The 16,694-nt window shown below is 26.0% G+C and overlaps 3 protein-coding genes across 3 annotated transcripts; 2 read left to right on the plus strand and 1 right to left on the minus strand.

Annotated features, from left to right (window-relative positions):
• Window positions 1–714: 714 nt before the first annotated feature.
• On the minus strand, window positions 715–2,095 carry MKS88_003106 (apicoplast TIC22 protein; the record flags this gene model as incomplete). Its single annotated transcript, XM_067216168.1, has 3 exons — window positions 715–746; window positions 824–896; window positions 1,373–2,095. 3 exons carry the CDS (start codon window positions 2,093–2,095, stop codon window positions 715–717), a joined length of 828 nt encoding a protein of 275 aa, XP_067072843.1.
• Window positions 2,096–8,719: 6,624 nt separating this feature from the next.
• Window positions 8,720–10,864, plus strand: MKS88_003107 (uncharacterized protein; the record flags this gene model as incomplete). The annotated part of the gene is made up of 1 exon (XM_067216170.1): window positions 8,720–10,864. One exon carries the CDS (start codon window positions 8,720–8,722, stop codon window positions 10,862–10,864), a length of 2,145 nt encoding a protein of 714 aa, XP_067072844.1.
• Window positions 10,865–11,917: 1,053 nt separating this feature from the next.
• On the plus strand, window positions 11,918–14,793 carry MKS88_003108 (uncharacterized protein; the record flags this gene model as incomplete). Its single annotated transcript, XM_067216171.1, has 9 exons — window positions 11,918–11,966; window positions 12,463–12,525; window positions 13,067–13,096; window positions 13,216–13,262; window positions 13,381–13,493; window positions 13,658–13,790; window positions 14,156–14,207; window positions 14,347–14,486; window positions 14,722–14,793. The coding sequence occupies 9 exons, from the start codon at window positions 11,918–11,920 to the stop codon at window positions 14,791–14,793; spliced, it is 699 nt and encodes a 232-aa protein (XP_067072845.1).
• Window positions 14,794–16,694: the final 1,901 nt, after the last annotated feature.

Consider the following 16,694-nt stretch of genomic DNA (forward strand, 5'->3'; position numbering starts at 1 on the left):
TAGGCTGTATTAATTTTATATAATTAAATTATTTTTTTTTTTTTTTTTTTTTTTTTTTTTTGTGTGTGTGCAATTAATTTTTATTAGTATATATTTTTTCAGTTTGTATTATTATTATTATTATTATTATTATTTTTTAATATAAAAGAGTTATACCAGAGGAAAAACAAACGCAATACTTGTAAATATGTTTATAAGCGTAATCTAAATTATGAAATAACTACTTAATTACAAGTATTCACAATTATTCTTTTGTTATTATACAAAGCATTCAATGGTAGGAAATGCCCAAAATATCTACATTTCATCAATAACTCGCGATTATTTGCCCTAAATAAATTATTATATGAATACACATTTTACAGTGCGCTTCTTCTTTTCTTTTTTTAAAAACATTCATTTGATTATTTCTTTTCAGTTAATACAAAATTGAATAATAAAAAAAAAAAGTTTAATAGTTGGTTATCGTTGTATATTCATATGTATACATACACACATGTATGAATGGTGTTTATTTTGAATTATGATTCATGCGAATTAACGAATACTATGACTTACAGTCATAAATACAAAGACAATTAAAATTTAATCAAAAACTTCTTCATAGAACAAATTGAAAAGGCAAACAAAATAAAAAATAAAAATAAAAAGTATACAGTAAAATGTAATTCTATACAATAGAAGTCCGATTAAATAAATAAATGGTACGCACATTCAAAGACAAATTAGCAGTGCCAATGAGACTTCTACAAAAAGGGGAAATATAAAAAAAAGAAAAAAGAAAAAGTAAAAAAAATTTGTTAAAAATATGATTTTCTTATACCTATTTTGTTTAATTTGTCTAAATATTCCAAACTCTTAGAACTAGGTATGAAACCGAAAGACTTGTGATTGTCCTATAAAAAAAAAAAAATTTTAATATTCCAATATAAATTTTGTAAAATGTAATTACGTACATGATCACACGTTCATAAAGATTCAACCATAGGAAATCAACGCGGTAGAAAAGTGTAAAAAAAGAAAAAAAAAAAAAAAAGGTGAGAAGTAAAAAACACCATAATAAAGTAAAACGGTTAAAAAGCAAATTTTATTATACTAACATAATAGACACATATGAAAAATGGCTATAAAGTAAAAAACTATCAAAGAATATTCACACATGCACACACATGTTACCCCCTCTTACAAATATGTACTGAGTACATATATTTACTAAAAAGGGCGTAATCTGATATATGCACGATATGAATGGAATTGTTCACTCGTTCACTCGTTCGCTTAATCGCTTAATTGCATATTTGCATATTTGCTTATTTTTTGTTCGTTTTTTTCATCATTAAATTGCGGTTTCACACATTTTTGCTTTTCTTACCGAAAGTATGAGATCGACAAAATTGATGACCTTAATTTTGTAGTTCTTCATGGAAACTTTTTCAACTGCATTCTTCAAATCCTCTACGTCAAAGAACAAAGGAACGATGGCATTTGCATGCCGATGAATATAAAACCCGTCTACATAAAAAATTGGAAACACTAATTCACTTTTCTTTTTAAAAGATAAATAGATTAGTGCATTTTGTACTTGTCTCTTCGATGGCATTAACTTCCAATATACATAATTTTTTTTAGAATCAACATTTTTCTTTTCCAAATTTTTTAAATTTAAAAATTCTTTTATTAATTCATATGCTTTTTGCATATTTATGCTGTGTATTTTAATATTATTTACATTTTTTATACTGTTACTTTTTATTATTTCTTTTAACATATTTTCAGCATCATATGGACATAAAAACATATAACATACTTGTTTATCATTTTCATGAAATATATATGGAGAGTTACTATAATTTGTTAAAATGTATACTGGTATAGGATTTAGTTTTTCTTCTATAGATCTTTCATGATATTTCTTTTTCCAAAAAAATAGATTGATTCTATTCTTCAGCAAGCATAACCTACCTTCATATAGCCTTTTCTTGTGAAATTCTTTATTTGTAACTAGTACATTTACACCATTTTTAAGACTATTATTCACTTTTAATAATTTTGCTGAATTTACCAAGTATGCATACAGCAAAATGAGCAAACACATCTTTTATATGTGTTAACTGGTCACGTGGATCTTTAAATGGTACCTGTTTTGGAAGCGGTGTGTAAACATTGCAAAATTTGCACGGATTAGTACGATTATTATGGATTATTATTATATGTGAATATGTATGTATATGCCTACGTGTTGTAAAATTTGAACAGACAAATATGTACATACATATATACAAACGTATACTTATGCAACGTTTTTTATGTCCAATTGATCTTATAACTTGAGGAAACGGAAAATTTACGATAAAAATGGAAATAAAAAAAAAAAAAAAAAAGATAGTTCTTGTGAAACATCTATTTCCGCTTAATCAAATGTTTTCATAATTCGCACAATTTTAAGAAAATCTTTTAAGTAAAACGCCTTTATTTTGGGCTGTTTGAAGTTTATCTTTGCGTTTTTTTTCTTTTTCTTTTGCTTTTTTTATTATTTTTTTTTTCTTTAATATTTTCCTTATTTTTTTCAGTTAAAAAGTTGCTATTTTAATGACTTTTTCTGAAATTTTTTTTTTATTTTTTTGTCTTCCGAATGTGCTAGCTATTTGTATATTTTTTTTTTTTTTATATGTATTTATATATATATATATATATATATATTGTTCCAAAAGTGAAATTTGGAAAAAAGCTAATGGTACACTCGTTTCGCATAAGGAACAGTATCCTATCTTGTATTTATTTTTACGTCGTACATTTACATATACATATACATATATATATAATATACTAGTTTATCCTCGTATAGCCTTGTTACACAAATAAACCCTTTTACAGCGTTCTACTTTTTGCCGTATAATGCTTTTACTCAATATGTATATTTCCGAAAATCCTTGCAAATTATTAATTTTATATAATTAGCAAATAGTTCTTGTTTATCTTATCCAAATTCACATATAGTAAACTTCCTTCTAGTAAACTTTCCTCTTTTTTTTTTTTTTTTTTTTTTTTTACATATATTTCATATTGTATCCTATAAGAGCAGCTATTTCTTCTTACAGTTCTAATTTACATATTTTCTCCCGTATATACAAATGTTAAGGGATAAAATAAATTAAAAAAATAGTTTTATATAATCAATCCTATTTTTTAGTTTATAAATTAAATACACACATTATTACCTCTTTATAACGAAATTTGAAAAAAAAAAAAAAAAAGGTTATAGAGTATATTTAATGATATATGTATTTCTGCAAAAGAAAAAGAGGGTTGATGGGGAAAAGAAAAAACTTAAGCAAAATCGTACAACGAATTAATCGCAAAAATAAAATAAATTTTTATAATAGAAAAAAAAAAGAAAAAAAGATAAAAAAAAAGAAAAAAGATAAAATATGGTACAATACTTGTCATTCCAGACAAATAAAACAGTAAGTATCAAAAGTGGTCAAACAAAACCATACAAAATTGTAGGGAAGGAAAAATAAATAACATCACAATTTTTCAAGTAAGAAAAAAGAAAACAAAAAAAATTATGAGAAATTCAGCTGCACTGTAAAATGTAAGCAAAAATAAAAAAAAAAAAAAAAAAAAAGAAAAGAAACAGACACTGAAAAATAGAATATTGAAAATTGAAATTCCGAAGTAAACATTTTGCTATTGCCAAATGACGTTATAGGAAAAAGAGATTCTTTCGAGTTTACACAAATTTAAAAATGCTCATTTAAATGATTGATGAAACTAATAAAAAGAATTTTCTCTCTTTCCTTTACATTTTAAAAAAATTCTTTTTCGATATATCATTGACACGACCAAATACATGTTTACAAAATGTATACATGCAAACAATAGTCTAGAGTGAGCATGCCCGCGACTTCTTATCAAAATAACGTATAAGTTACATGGAAAACTTAATTAGTGATAAGGAGAAACAATAAGACAAGTTTGTATTTGATAAGTAGTTGGGGGGGTATGACAATTTCTAATACGTACTAGTTTTTTTTTTTGTATCATTTTTCATCTTCAATCTTACTATCACATATGCTTATAAAATATATGTTTATAAAAAAAAAAAAAGAAAATTACCTATATCAAGTTGAAATAAAGTCTATCTCTTCCCAAATGACATTATTATTTGACAAGTGAAACTAAATTTGGTATATACCATTCCATTTTTTATTTAATATTTATTTTTTTTTTGGTCAAGCTATACAACCAAATTGATCATTTATCTCTTCGGAATTACCTTTACTCAAATTTTTATTAAAAGAATCTTCTTCATTTAAGTTGATATTTATATATATTTTTTTCTCATTTACATTAACTATTTACCCAAACTAATTTAATTTCTCTTGTTTATAATTTTTTCAAATTAATATTTTTTATTTTTTTAAGCTGGTGAACTGTGTCACATGATAAAATTACTTGTATAGTTTTACTACCCAAAAAGGGTAACTCTATTTGTATAAGTATGATACAAATAAGTACGTAGAAGTAAGTATATGTTCATATATACCCTAATATATGCTTATAGATGCTCAAGCGAATTTTTGCCCTTATTACGAGGGCTCAAATTATACAATGTTACAAAACATGGGGTAAGTGCTGTAACCAATTAAAGAAATAAAACAGCTTTGTTTCAGTCTAATCACAGTGAAATATAAAAATACCTACCTACAAATATATATATAATATATATATATATATTATATATATTATACATATACATATATATACAGGTACATATTTATTTCCATTATTCAAATAAACCAAGGAATATCCAAATAGCAAAAAGAAGAAAAGCAGCTATGTTTCATCTTTCTACTTTCTCTTCGAAAGTAGCAAAATATATAAAAATGTAGATGGGCAGAATAAATTCATTTTTACCTCTTTCTTAACATTGACATAAAATGCATTTTATTTCTTCTTTCCTTTCTTTTTCCTTTTCAAGCATTTAAAAAAAAAAACAATTTGATTCACAGTTTTGTAGTTCACTCATAATGTAATCATAAAAAAAAAAAAAGAGCTTTAAAATTATATTTGAATTTCCTCAATATTTTTAATATTTCTTATAAAAATAATTTGTAAAATCACGGCAAACTTAAAGCTGGGTTTTAACAAACAGGTGCAGGGAAAAATAAACTTATGCACTCCACGCTTTTGTATGTATATATATATATATATATATATGTATATATATATATATGTATGTACATATACATGTACATATAAATATGCGATTTTCTTATTAAAGAAAGGAAATAATAAAGGGATATTACCAGTGAACAATTTACACCTTTTACTTAAAAAAAAAGAAAAAGAAAAAGAACATCCCTTTTAATTATAAATCTGAAGGTGCCAAATTCTCTAGTGACGTTTTAAGCAGCTACCTTAACATATACATATTATACACGTATATATATATGTAATTATATAAACACATAACAACAGCGTGTTTCCGTATTTCTGCTTTTTCTTTTTGTTTTACCTTCCACATGATCAAAATATGAAGAAACAAATTTTCATTCATTCGACATTATTTCCCTTTTTATAAATTTTACAAAAACTATTTCCTTGATTACATTCTCGAGATTCTCTTTATTGCATATTTATTAGTAAAGTAAAAATAGTATGTAAACTGTAAACCACTTTTTTTTTTTTTTTTTTTTTTTTTATTAACGGATGGATAGTATTCACACAAAGTAACACACATATGAAAATAAGAAAAAAAGGATGGAAAAAAAAGGAAAAAAAAAAAATTCATCCTAATATAATTACATAATAAAATATGAATTCCTTATTTTAATAAAATAAAATTTTAACAGAAAAAACAAATTAGCAAATTTTTGTAGTACGAACTTTAACACCTAATATGATTTATCTACAATTTTTTCCTATTATCTTTATTAATTTTTTTTTTCGAAATTTTTTAATAAGTTACTATTTTTTTGTAAATTTTAATAATAATGGGATTCATTGCTTATATAGACAAAGCCTCACCAATGTGAATAACAACATCTCACAAAAAAAATTATTAAAGAATAATCATGTTTTTCATTTTATACAAAAGAACAAATTAGTTGGTGGGTGCAGACGAAAAAAGAATTCTTTTTTGTTTTTTCTGAATTTAAAAAAAAAAAAATTACCTCATCTTTTATGTTTTCATAGCGAGGATTGTGAATATTGCAGAAGCATGGAGAAGTTATTAACAAAGCTGAAAGAAGAAGAAGATGTAAACTTGTTAAAATTAGAAATGTATGAAAATTCGTACAATTTTGAATTATTACAGCAGTTAGACTACAATAATTTATGTGGGGGATTGCCTTATTATTACAATTTAAAAACTCACTACAACATTTGCGGAGCTACAACCTACCACAATTTGAGAAACTGGGCACTGGACAGAAAATGCAAGTACGGGAAAAGGGACATATTTTTTCATTTTTTCGTTCTTCATTTTTAGTTTTTCGTTCTTCATTTTTAGTTTTTCGTTCTTCATTTTTAGTTTTTCGTTTTCCATTTTTAGTTTTTCGTTTTCCATTTTTAGTTTTTCGTTTTCCATTTTTATTTTTTTTTTGTGTTATTTGCGTAAGCCTATTTCCGTATAGTGTTAACTTAAACTTTTCTGTACCAACTTACGAGAATGTCATTCAACTTTTACAACATCCTTCTTCAACATCATTTCTTTTGTTACAATATCCTTGTGGGATTTCACTAATATGCGTTTTATATACCTTTATTTTTCATTTTGCATTTTTTTTTTTTCAATAGCCCCAACGAACCGCCAAATGAAGAAATTTAAAGAAAGCAGATAACCACATGAATGTACAATGCTTATCTATGTATAAATCGATTATAAACCTTTTTTTTTTTTTTTTTTTCTTGATATACAGAAAAAAATAAAAATAAAAAAGCGCTAATAATAACGCATAATTTTGAAAAACAAATTGTGCCTTAAGAAAATGGTAGTTTCGAGTCTCCATAAGCATAAAAAAGAGTGAAGATTTAAACGACAAAACAAGTACATGTAGTAAATAATATTACAAAAAAATTTTAAAGAAATTTAAAAAGAAAAAAGAAAAAGAAAAGAAAAGAAAAAGAAAATGAAAAATGTTTATAGTATGTCATCATACATACGTATTTTTTATTTGCGCAACATATTCCTAATATATGCGCATTGTGTAAATATGACTTTATATATATATATATAAATATATATATATATATATGTATACATATATACATACGCAAACATTATATGTATGTATATTTTTTAAAAACTTTTTAAACTGCATAGCCACTAGTTTTTACTCTATTTTAAAGATTTTTAAGAGAAACTTCTTATCATTTTTTTAAAGGCTTTTTTTATTGCGGAAAAATTTAAGAGATTTTTTTTTTTTTTTTGAAAAGGAGCAGTATTATATATGCATCATTATATTGTATGCGTACCCCTTAAATATTAACAATGTTTCAAAAGTATAGGAATACTTCCTTTTCCAATTTTTTTAATACCAAAGAATTGTAGTATATATATATATAATATATGTATGTATATATATATACTAATATTAAAAGCAATATTTATTTGCGATAACTGCGTGTTATATGTAAGTTTTTTTTTTTTTTTTTTTTTATGAACTAATTTCTGAATGATATTATTTGGGAAGTAATAGTATATACAATATAGTTCTTTGCTCGAAGGAGGAAAACATAGTAATACTTACGTTCAAGCAGTTTTCGGAAAAACTGCTTTTTGATTTATACATTGCGTGTTGGTGAGTAAGCAAAAGCTTCAGTAAATATGAGCTGGTATACGTGTTTGTGTGTATGAGTATACATATACATGAATGTATACATATGTGTATATAAGTATGCGTGAAGCGCTTACTAATTCTTTGCCTCCATTTATAAGTACGTAAAGTATGGAATATAATGAATGAATGTTATTCGTAGTCCTCTTGAGTTAAGCTTCTTTTTTTTTTTTTTTTTTTTTTTAGTTATACGTTTTTTCAAATTAAATTGTTTTAGTTTTTCTCCTCTTTTATTTTGAAAAAAAAAAAGGCGCTCCCAAAGAGTTTATTTTATCCTTGGGGAAATTGCAATTTGATTGTGCACATAATAATTATAGTAATTGTTATAATAATTGTTGTTATTATTACTAGCAGTACATCTATAATTCATAATTTTAATTTTGAGTGTAATTATATTCATATTTTTTTGTGCCTTTTTCTTCATCTTTTTGAAAACTTATGCCATATCTGTAACTTTTTTTTTTTTTTTTAAGTTGTGCTTATTTATATTTAATTTTTAAGATGCCATTTGAGGAAAACGGACTCACATTTTTGTAGAATTGGCACTACTTGATTTTCGTACCTACACCTTACGCATATAGCACCTTGGTACATGCGTATTATTATTTTGCTCGTATCCATATACATATGTAAATATAGACATATAAACATTCATATGTACGTACCGTGTATGTGAAAAATACGACAGAAGAGCACTTTAAATAGAACTGCAAGCTGTGAGGGCATATTCCATAACTTTTTAAGAGTTGAGATATTCTTACAGTTATTCCGCCTTCCTCCGAATCCCTTTATATATATATATATATATATATATATATAATATATATATATATATATATTTTCCCACTTCAATTCCCACTTCCGCTACACGAAAGATGAATAACCTAATAAAACGCAAGTATGGAAGTGTGTTAAAATTAATCTCGTTTATGTGCTTATATAGCTGTATTAAAAACCTTCTTACAAATATAGTAAGTAAAGATGAAAACAGTACCACTAAATCAGACTTGTATGTGCAAGGATATAATTGGAATATCCTAGAAAAGTGGAAATCTATGAGTCCTATGGAAAAGTTAGAATATAAAATAAATTACAATATTGGACTAAACATAGATGCAGAAATAGGCGACTTTGGAGATTACAATTCGGATGTAAAAACAGATTTAATATTATTTAAATATGATAAAAATAAACTAGTTAGTACTATATATATATATATATTTAGCGTACAAGAAAATAAATTTGTGTACCATACAGAAGTCTCTTTTGAAGGGAAAGTTATGAATGTTACAGCTATTGACCTTAATTTTGATGGTTCTTTAGACATTTTAGTTTTATTTAAAGATCCAAAGGATAATAGTAAAAATAATAAATATTACATTTGCGCATTTGTACAAAATGAAAATGATCAATTAGAAGAATTTTGGAATTCTAAAAAGAAAGAAATTGGGAATGAAAAAATATCAGAGAAAGAAGATGAAGAGAGTATTTATTTTACTACTATACATCCCTTAGTATGTGATATTAATAATGATGGTTTACCTGATCTTATAGGGCAGCAGTCAGGTAAACTTGACGGTTTTTCACGTTTTATTTGGATTAATAAAAAAAATGAATTTAAAAGTATTTTATGGAAAAGTATGAACATATTTGATTACTCAGATTTAGGGGAAATTACTAATCCTAATTCTAGTGCTATAGTAGATATTAATGGAGATTGTAAATCGGACTTAGTATTTACTGTATATAATAAAAATGACTTTAAAAATGTATATCTAGAAATTTGGATAAACAAAATAGTAGATGGAAAAAGTAAGTATGTAAAAAATGCAAAGAATTATGGACTTCCACTTAATTCTATGCAAGTTTTATTTGGAGATTTTAATGGAGATGGTGCTATTGACATTGTAGTTCCTGCATGTGTAAAAAGTTCCTTTTGTAACTACTGTTGTGTTAATGATGATAAAATATATTTTATTCCAAATATCCAAAAAAACATATGTGATAATTCATGGAAAAAACCAGATGAAAGTAAATGTAGACTACCATCAAATTTATGTTCAGAAAGTGATTTTCATTTTATGGAAATACGCAATGAAGATTTTGTTTCAGTAGTAGATACAACTGGTTTACATTTACTAGGTGATGCAGACTATCCTAATTACCTAAGTGTTGGTGATATAGATGATGATGGATATTTAGATCTACTAATAACTTTGAAAAATGATAAAGGACAAAAATACGTAAGAATATATAAAAATGAACAAAAAACACATTATGAAGAAAATAATATAGATATAAGAGGTTTTTATAATTTTTATCAATTCGTAACTTCTCCAGGAGAGTCAGTTGCAGATGTATACAGTGCAGCCTTCTTTGATATTTTTGAAAATGGGGTATTAGATATATTAATATTTGGAAAATACCGAAGTACTAATAAACAAACAAAATATGCTGCAGTTGGGTTTATACGAAATAATGAAACAGATTCACTCTTCTTAAAATCAACAGCATTGAACGGAATTTGTGTTAATGACTGTTATAAAGAAAAAGATAAAATTACGACAAAAACGTTAGGAGGTAATGCACATGGACCTACATTTAAAATAACAGTAATTGATGTAAATGGTGTTAAGTCAAGTAGAATAGGAATACAGAAAAGTCAGTCAGCGCATTTCCCTCTTCAACTTCCATATGTTTTATTTGGATTAGGTAGAACAAGTAATTATGTAGAAGAATTTTATGTAGGGATGCCAACACATGAGCAAAAATATTTCAATATGTGGGTCTCAATTATACCAAATTCTCATATCATTGTCATTCCTTACCCATTGGATAATTCAAACAAGTGGCAAATACAACTTTCTGTTAACCCTTCGAAGAAATTTTACTCAATTATTTATATTACCCTTATTTGTTTGACCGTAATTGGTATACTTATCTTTATCCTAGACAGGAAGGAAAAGATTGAGGATTCTAAAGAGGAAATGGGTTTCAAGAGTCATTTCGTTATAGGTTAAATAAAAATGGTGGGAAATATCCAATAGTAGAGGAAGAAGCAAGGAAAGTGTGCAATAAATGATGAATTCTAGAATTCTGCAATTTTATTGAACTTTGCTTATGGAGAGGATAAAAAATTATACAATGCACACCTTCCACCATCTTTAAGCGGAGATACGTATCCCCGAATGAGTGATTAAGAATATCGTATATAAGTATTTTTATTCCTTATGGCGTTATATTGATTAACTGTGCATACCTTTTTTAATGACAAAAAATAGCCGCAGTGAAGTTTTTATTTCGTCTTATTTATATATTTATTTATATTTATTTATTTATATTTATTTATTTATATTTATTTATATTTATTTATTTATTTTTATTTATTTATTTTTATTTGTTTATATTTATTTATTTTTATTTATTTATTTTTATTTATTTATGTTTATTTATTTATTTATTTTCTTTTTTTAATAACCTTTGTTTCTTGTTTGAATATTTTCAATTTCCTTATTTGTTACTTTTTTTTTTTTTTTTTTTTTATTTACCGTTACCTTTTATATATATATATATATATTTTTTTTTTTACTTCTTTCTGTATCCTCCCCAATTTCTGCTACCTGTATATAACACCTTTTTTTTGTTATTAAGAATAACAAACTTTAATCAATTGCCTTCAATTCGGAGGCTACAATTTTTTCAATTTTTTAGTTTATTTATGTGCAATATATATATTCGAGCTGTTTTGTTCACTCTTTTGACGTCTTTCACTCGTTCTTTCTTTTCATCTCTTTTCTTTTCTTTTGACTATTTTTGCTTTTCTTTGTTGAACATTTCTTCGATTTTTAGCACTTTTTGTCGTTTTTCCTTCTTTTTATCTTTAAATTGTTGTTCCTGCGCAATTTTTTTCCTCCTCTATTTTATTTTAAAACACTAATTCATTTCTGTATTTTTAAAAAAGAAGGTGGGGGGGGGAGGAAAACGAAGGCTTAACTTTTTATGAAAAATAAAGAAGTTATTAAATTGTCGTATTGCTCAGACGCTATTTCAATTTTGTGTGATAATGTTGTAATATGTGTGATGATGCGGTTTTATTAATTGACCAGGTTCATTTGCAGTTAGGTTATTCACGTCCCTATAAGTTTGTGTATATATGTGCGTATGTATAAGTGCATATATATATATTTACTTATTTACAGACGTTTTGGCGTAGCCCACTACGCATAAAATTTTTTTTTTTCCCTTATCCCTATGCGCTTTTTTGTATATACATTTAAGTCCTCAAAATAAACGCAAAAAATTACAATAATAAAAGCGTACGGTATAATATATTTGTTTGTTTATCTTGAGAACAATGTGTTAAAACACAAAAAGCTTATATTTGCAATTGTTGAATATAACACATATATAGTATTTTTGTGTCTGCCTTTTTGTCTTTTGCCTCGTATTTCTGTCGTTCCGTCATTTAGACATTTCGTCTTTTCAGCATTCCATGATTTCGTCTTTTCAGCATTCCATGATTTCGTTTTTTCAGCATTCCAACATTTCATCGTTTCATCATTCCTTTACCCCTTTTTTTATACCCCCCTTAAATTTTTCTTTTCCCCTACCAACTTAGTTCATCAAATTGAAAATTATGAATGTTCCAAAATGGCTATTTTGTTTTTGTATACTGCTCCTAGTAGTGGAAAATAATGTACAGAAAAATAATTTTCACATTTTTCTTTTTTCTCTTATTTGTGTGTAGTTTTAAGATATAAAGTCATAGCAGTTGTGCAGCATCACACCGTCAACTCGTTCATGCGTTTCCACATTACTTCTTTACAATTTTATTTTTAGCTTTGTCTTTTGCTCTAAATGTAGTTCTGTCTTTATCTTTAACTTTTGTTTTAATTTCAAAATTATTTTCAATGTTAATTCTAATTTACATTATTATTTTTTTTTATTTTTATGTTTATTTTTTAACCGAATAGGTTTGCAGCTTCAACTTCAATGATGAATTAACGCAAAAAAAATACCTCATTTTACAAAGTATTTTGCTCTTGCTTCTCCTTTTCACCTATCTTTATGGATGCCACGATATGACTTATACGTTTACTCACCCATTCGCATACTCATTCATGTGCATAATAACCCATTCGAATACTTATTCATGTGCATAATAACCCATTCGCATACTCATTTTTTTTTTTTCTTTTTATACAAACAATTCCCCTCTTCAGAATCTTACATGAACTGTAAAAATTATAACGGTTACAGCAAAAAGGAATATACATAATTTAAGCTGCTTTTTTTTATTTTCCCTTTATATCACCTAAAAAATAAACAATGAATTTATTTATTATATATTTTTTTTTTTTTTTTTATACAGTCGTTAATAAAAGAAATCAAAGCCTTAGCTTAAATCATGGAGAACAGGTTTAGAAAAAAGACGAACGCAAAAAAAAAAAAAAAAAAAAAAAAGGAAATACATATATAAAGTGTATGCATATACATTCACATACAAATATTTTTTTTTTCCTAATTATTTTGTAAGTACTGTGATGAAGACCCCTTCTGCAACTATTTCCTATATAACAGTACAAGACAAGAAATACGACTATGCTATGATAAGAAGCTTGTACTAAAGAACCCCCAATACGACGAATTGTAGATACGAACAAACGAAAAACAAAACGAAATATATTTTACCATTAACCATAAAACGAATTATAACGAAATAGCATGTTACAAAAAATAAAAATATTAAAAAAACAAATCAAAATAAAGAAAAAGCAAAACACATACTTGTACAAATGGTTAATTCTTCATAGATGGTTAACAAGTATAAAAGAAAAAGTTTTTGATAAATTATCCCCTTCACTTGTTAATTCTCAAGGGATATGTAATCATAAAGTTGGCAAGTTTTTTTTTAATACATTAAATGAGGCTATAAAGGATGGAAAGGTTAATAAATAAGAAACATTAAAATAATATAAAATAAAATAGCTCCATTAAATAGAGGTTAAAACAGGTCATATAACCTTAATAATTTAACATATTATTAACTCTTCGCTTGGGATAATGCATTCCCACATATACACGTACGGATGTGTGTATGCATACATATATACGTACATACATACATACATACATACATACATACATACATACATACATACATACATACATACATACATACATACATACATACATACATACATACATACATACATACATACATACATACATACATACATACGCACGCGTCCAATGAATTGTCAATTTCTTCATACACGCGGGATAACAAAAATATGCGACACCCTTATTAGGAGAAAATGCAGAATTTTATGATATTAAATTTTCAAGCGAATGATAAAACGGGTAAGTAAACATTAAAAGGGAAGCGCAACCGTGTATGTACATGTGCATGTATATATATACATCTACATATATGTATGCATACGCGTGTGTGCGGATACATACGGCCCCGTTCTGATTAAACACATTTCTTGCACTTCAGAAAAAAAAATAGAAGGATATTTCTGTGAAGCGATAGATTATTTTGTTGACAGAGAAGGTTACGTCGTTTTTGACTTTACTAAGTTGGAGCACCCGCATCAGTCCTGTCTAAGAGCAAGAAAGTGTGGACTCAGGGGATCGGTAATAGATAACACATAGAGATAGCTATAGGACGATTGGACGAGTGAACATACGAACATACGAATGAGTGAAGAGAATTGACATGTTGAATTAAACCAATTTTAAAAGAAAAACCCATACATTAATATTAGCAAAAAATGGCTCATGCTATATAAAGCGCTAAATTCGTTTAGCCATATTTACCTTTAAAATGTACCATAACATATAAGTACTAAATCTTCTGTTCTTTTTATAGGTGCAACCTGATGACAGCAAACATGAACAGGGCATCAACCCTGGAGATGTTGTGGAGGTCCACAAATTTTAAATCTTTTGCCATTTTTAGTTTCTTTTTAAATAGCTTTTTTTTTTTTTAATTTTTTTTGTTATATTGTGTTACATTTTATTATATTTTACCATATATATATACATATATATTTTTTTTTTTTTTTCGCTCCACTTTCACTTCTCTACATTTTTCTTCACGCTAAACATGGGTACGCACATAGCACCTAAGAAACATTTAAACACAACATGGCAAAAATATAAACTTGAAATAACTTTGTAGAACTCATCGTAACTCATATGAAAAGACGTGTGCAAAAAAAAAAAAAAAAAAAAAAAAAAAAAGGAAAGCAAATACGTTGAAAGCAAATAAAATTTCTCTTCTTTATTATTATAATTTATGGTAGTATGGTAAAAATGTGTAAATAAAAAATACTGTTACATGAACCTTTTCACATTCTGTACTATTATGGGAAACTTAAATTTTCTCATTAAACAGATGGGACGACAATTTCATTTCTTATTCCTAAGTATGCTTCATATATAAGCGTACCAGAATAAAGCATTAACGAAGAACTTATCTAATACATTTAATTGAGCATGTTCTATAACCCCCTCCCTAAAAGTGGTTTTCCCCTTTTAGTATTTCTAACTAGTCATACTAAAATTTATCTCAAAGTTGCAAACAGCAATGGAAAAAATAAGAAAAAAAAAAAGATACATTTAAAAGACGTCTAATAAGAATTTGAAAATTTTTCATTTTTTTTTTTTTTAATTTTGTGGAAAACCTCTTAATGGGAAAAAAAAAATTCTAACAGCGTTCGACAAACGTGCGTTCATAAAATGTACCTAAAACATAAATTACATACATTATATATGCATTATTGGTACTATATGTATATATATATATATATATATATATATATTTATATATCCATATATTTGCATATACTCATATACACCCGTACTCGTATTATGCTATGCATTTTGCTGATTGCAAAACTTCTCCTTTAGTGAAAAATAAAAGATGAAAATTGTTTTTATTTGAATATTTACAAAAAAATGAGTTAAGCAAAAAAAAAAAAAAAAATATCTTGCCTTTATTATTATCGCAATTACAGTAATTGTGGAAGTCGTCTGTTAATTCATTTAATATTTCAAAATTTATTAACCCGATTTAATGTAAAAAGGAAGATTGAACAAAACATATACTGAGTGTGATGACTGTACCGGAAATATAACGATATTGCAAAGTCCGCGCAGAAAGTATATGTAATGTTTTGTATTAAAAGAAAAAAAAAATTTATAAAAATGGGAGAAAGGAAAAATAAAAATTAAAAGCAGCGTTCATACATAAGCACATGCATATATGTACGTATATGTATGTACATAAGTATTATATAACCACAAAAAAAACAATTTTGACATGTAATGAAATTTATTTTAATAAGGATTTGTATCTAAAAAATAAGAATGTTCCTTTTTTTTTTTTCTTTTTTCATATAAATTGTAATATCATTAAATTAGCGACAAGCAGTAGGCAGAATTGTAGTATGCTTTTAAATATTTTTTTACAAAGCGCAGTTATATACGATCATATGGAGCATCACGTTTTGATTATTTATGCGTTCCGTTCACGTACCTATTCATGTAATAAGCAGCATTAAAATATGTACATATGTACGTATATATGTATATATATATATATACCTACGTTTGCGTAATATTAAAACGGTACAATACAACTCAGATTGCGCCTTTTTTTGTAAATAATACTCCAAAATATCTGCTGCTTCTTATGAAGTTATTTTCTCTCATCAACTGTTAAGGGTGAAGAGGTGAATTTTTTTTTTTTTTTTTTTTTTTTTTTGCCTTTTCCCTTTATTAATAAAAAAAAGCAAGAAAAAAGAAACCACAACTTTTTACATTGATGTGGAACTTTAA

Source organism: Plasmodium brasilianum, chromosome 10, assembly GCF_023973825.1.
Source record: "Plasmodium brasilianum strain Bolivian I chromosome 10, whole genome shotgun sequence".
NCBI lineage: Eukaryota > Apicomplexa > Aconoidasida > Haemosporida > Plasmodiidae > Plasmodium > Plasmodium brasilianum.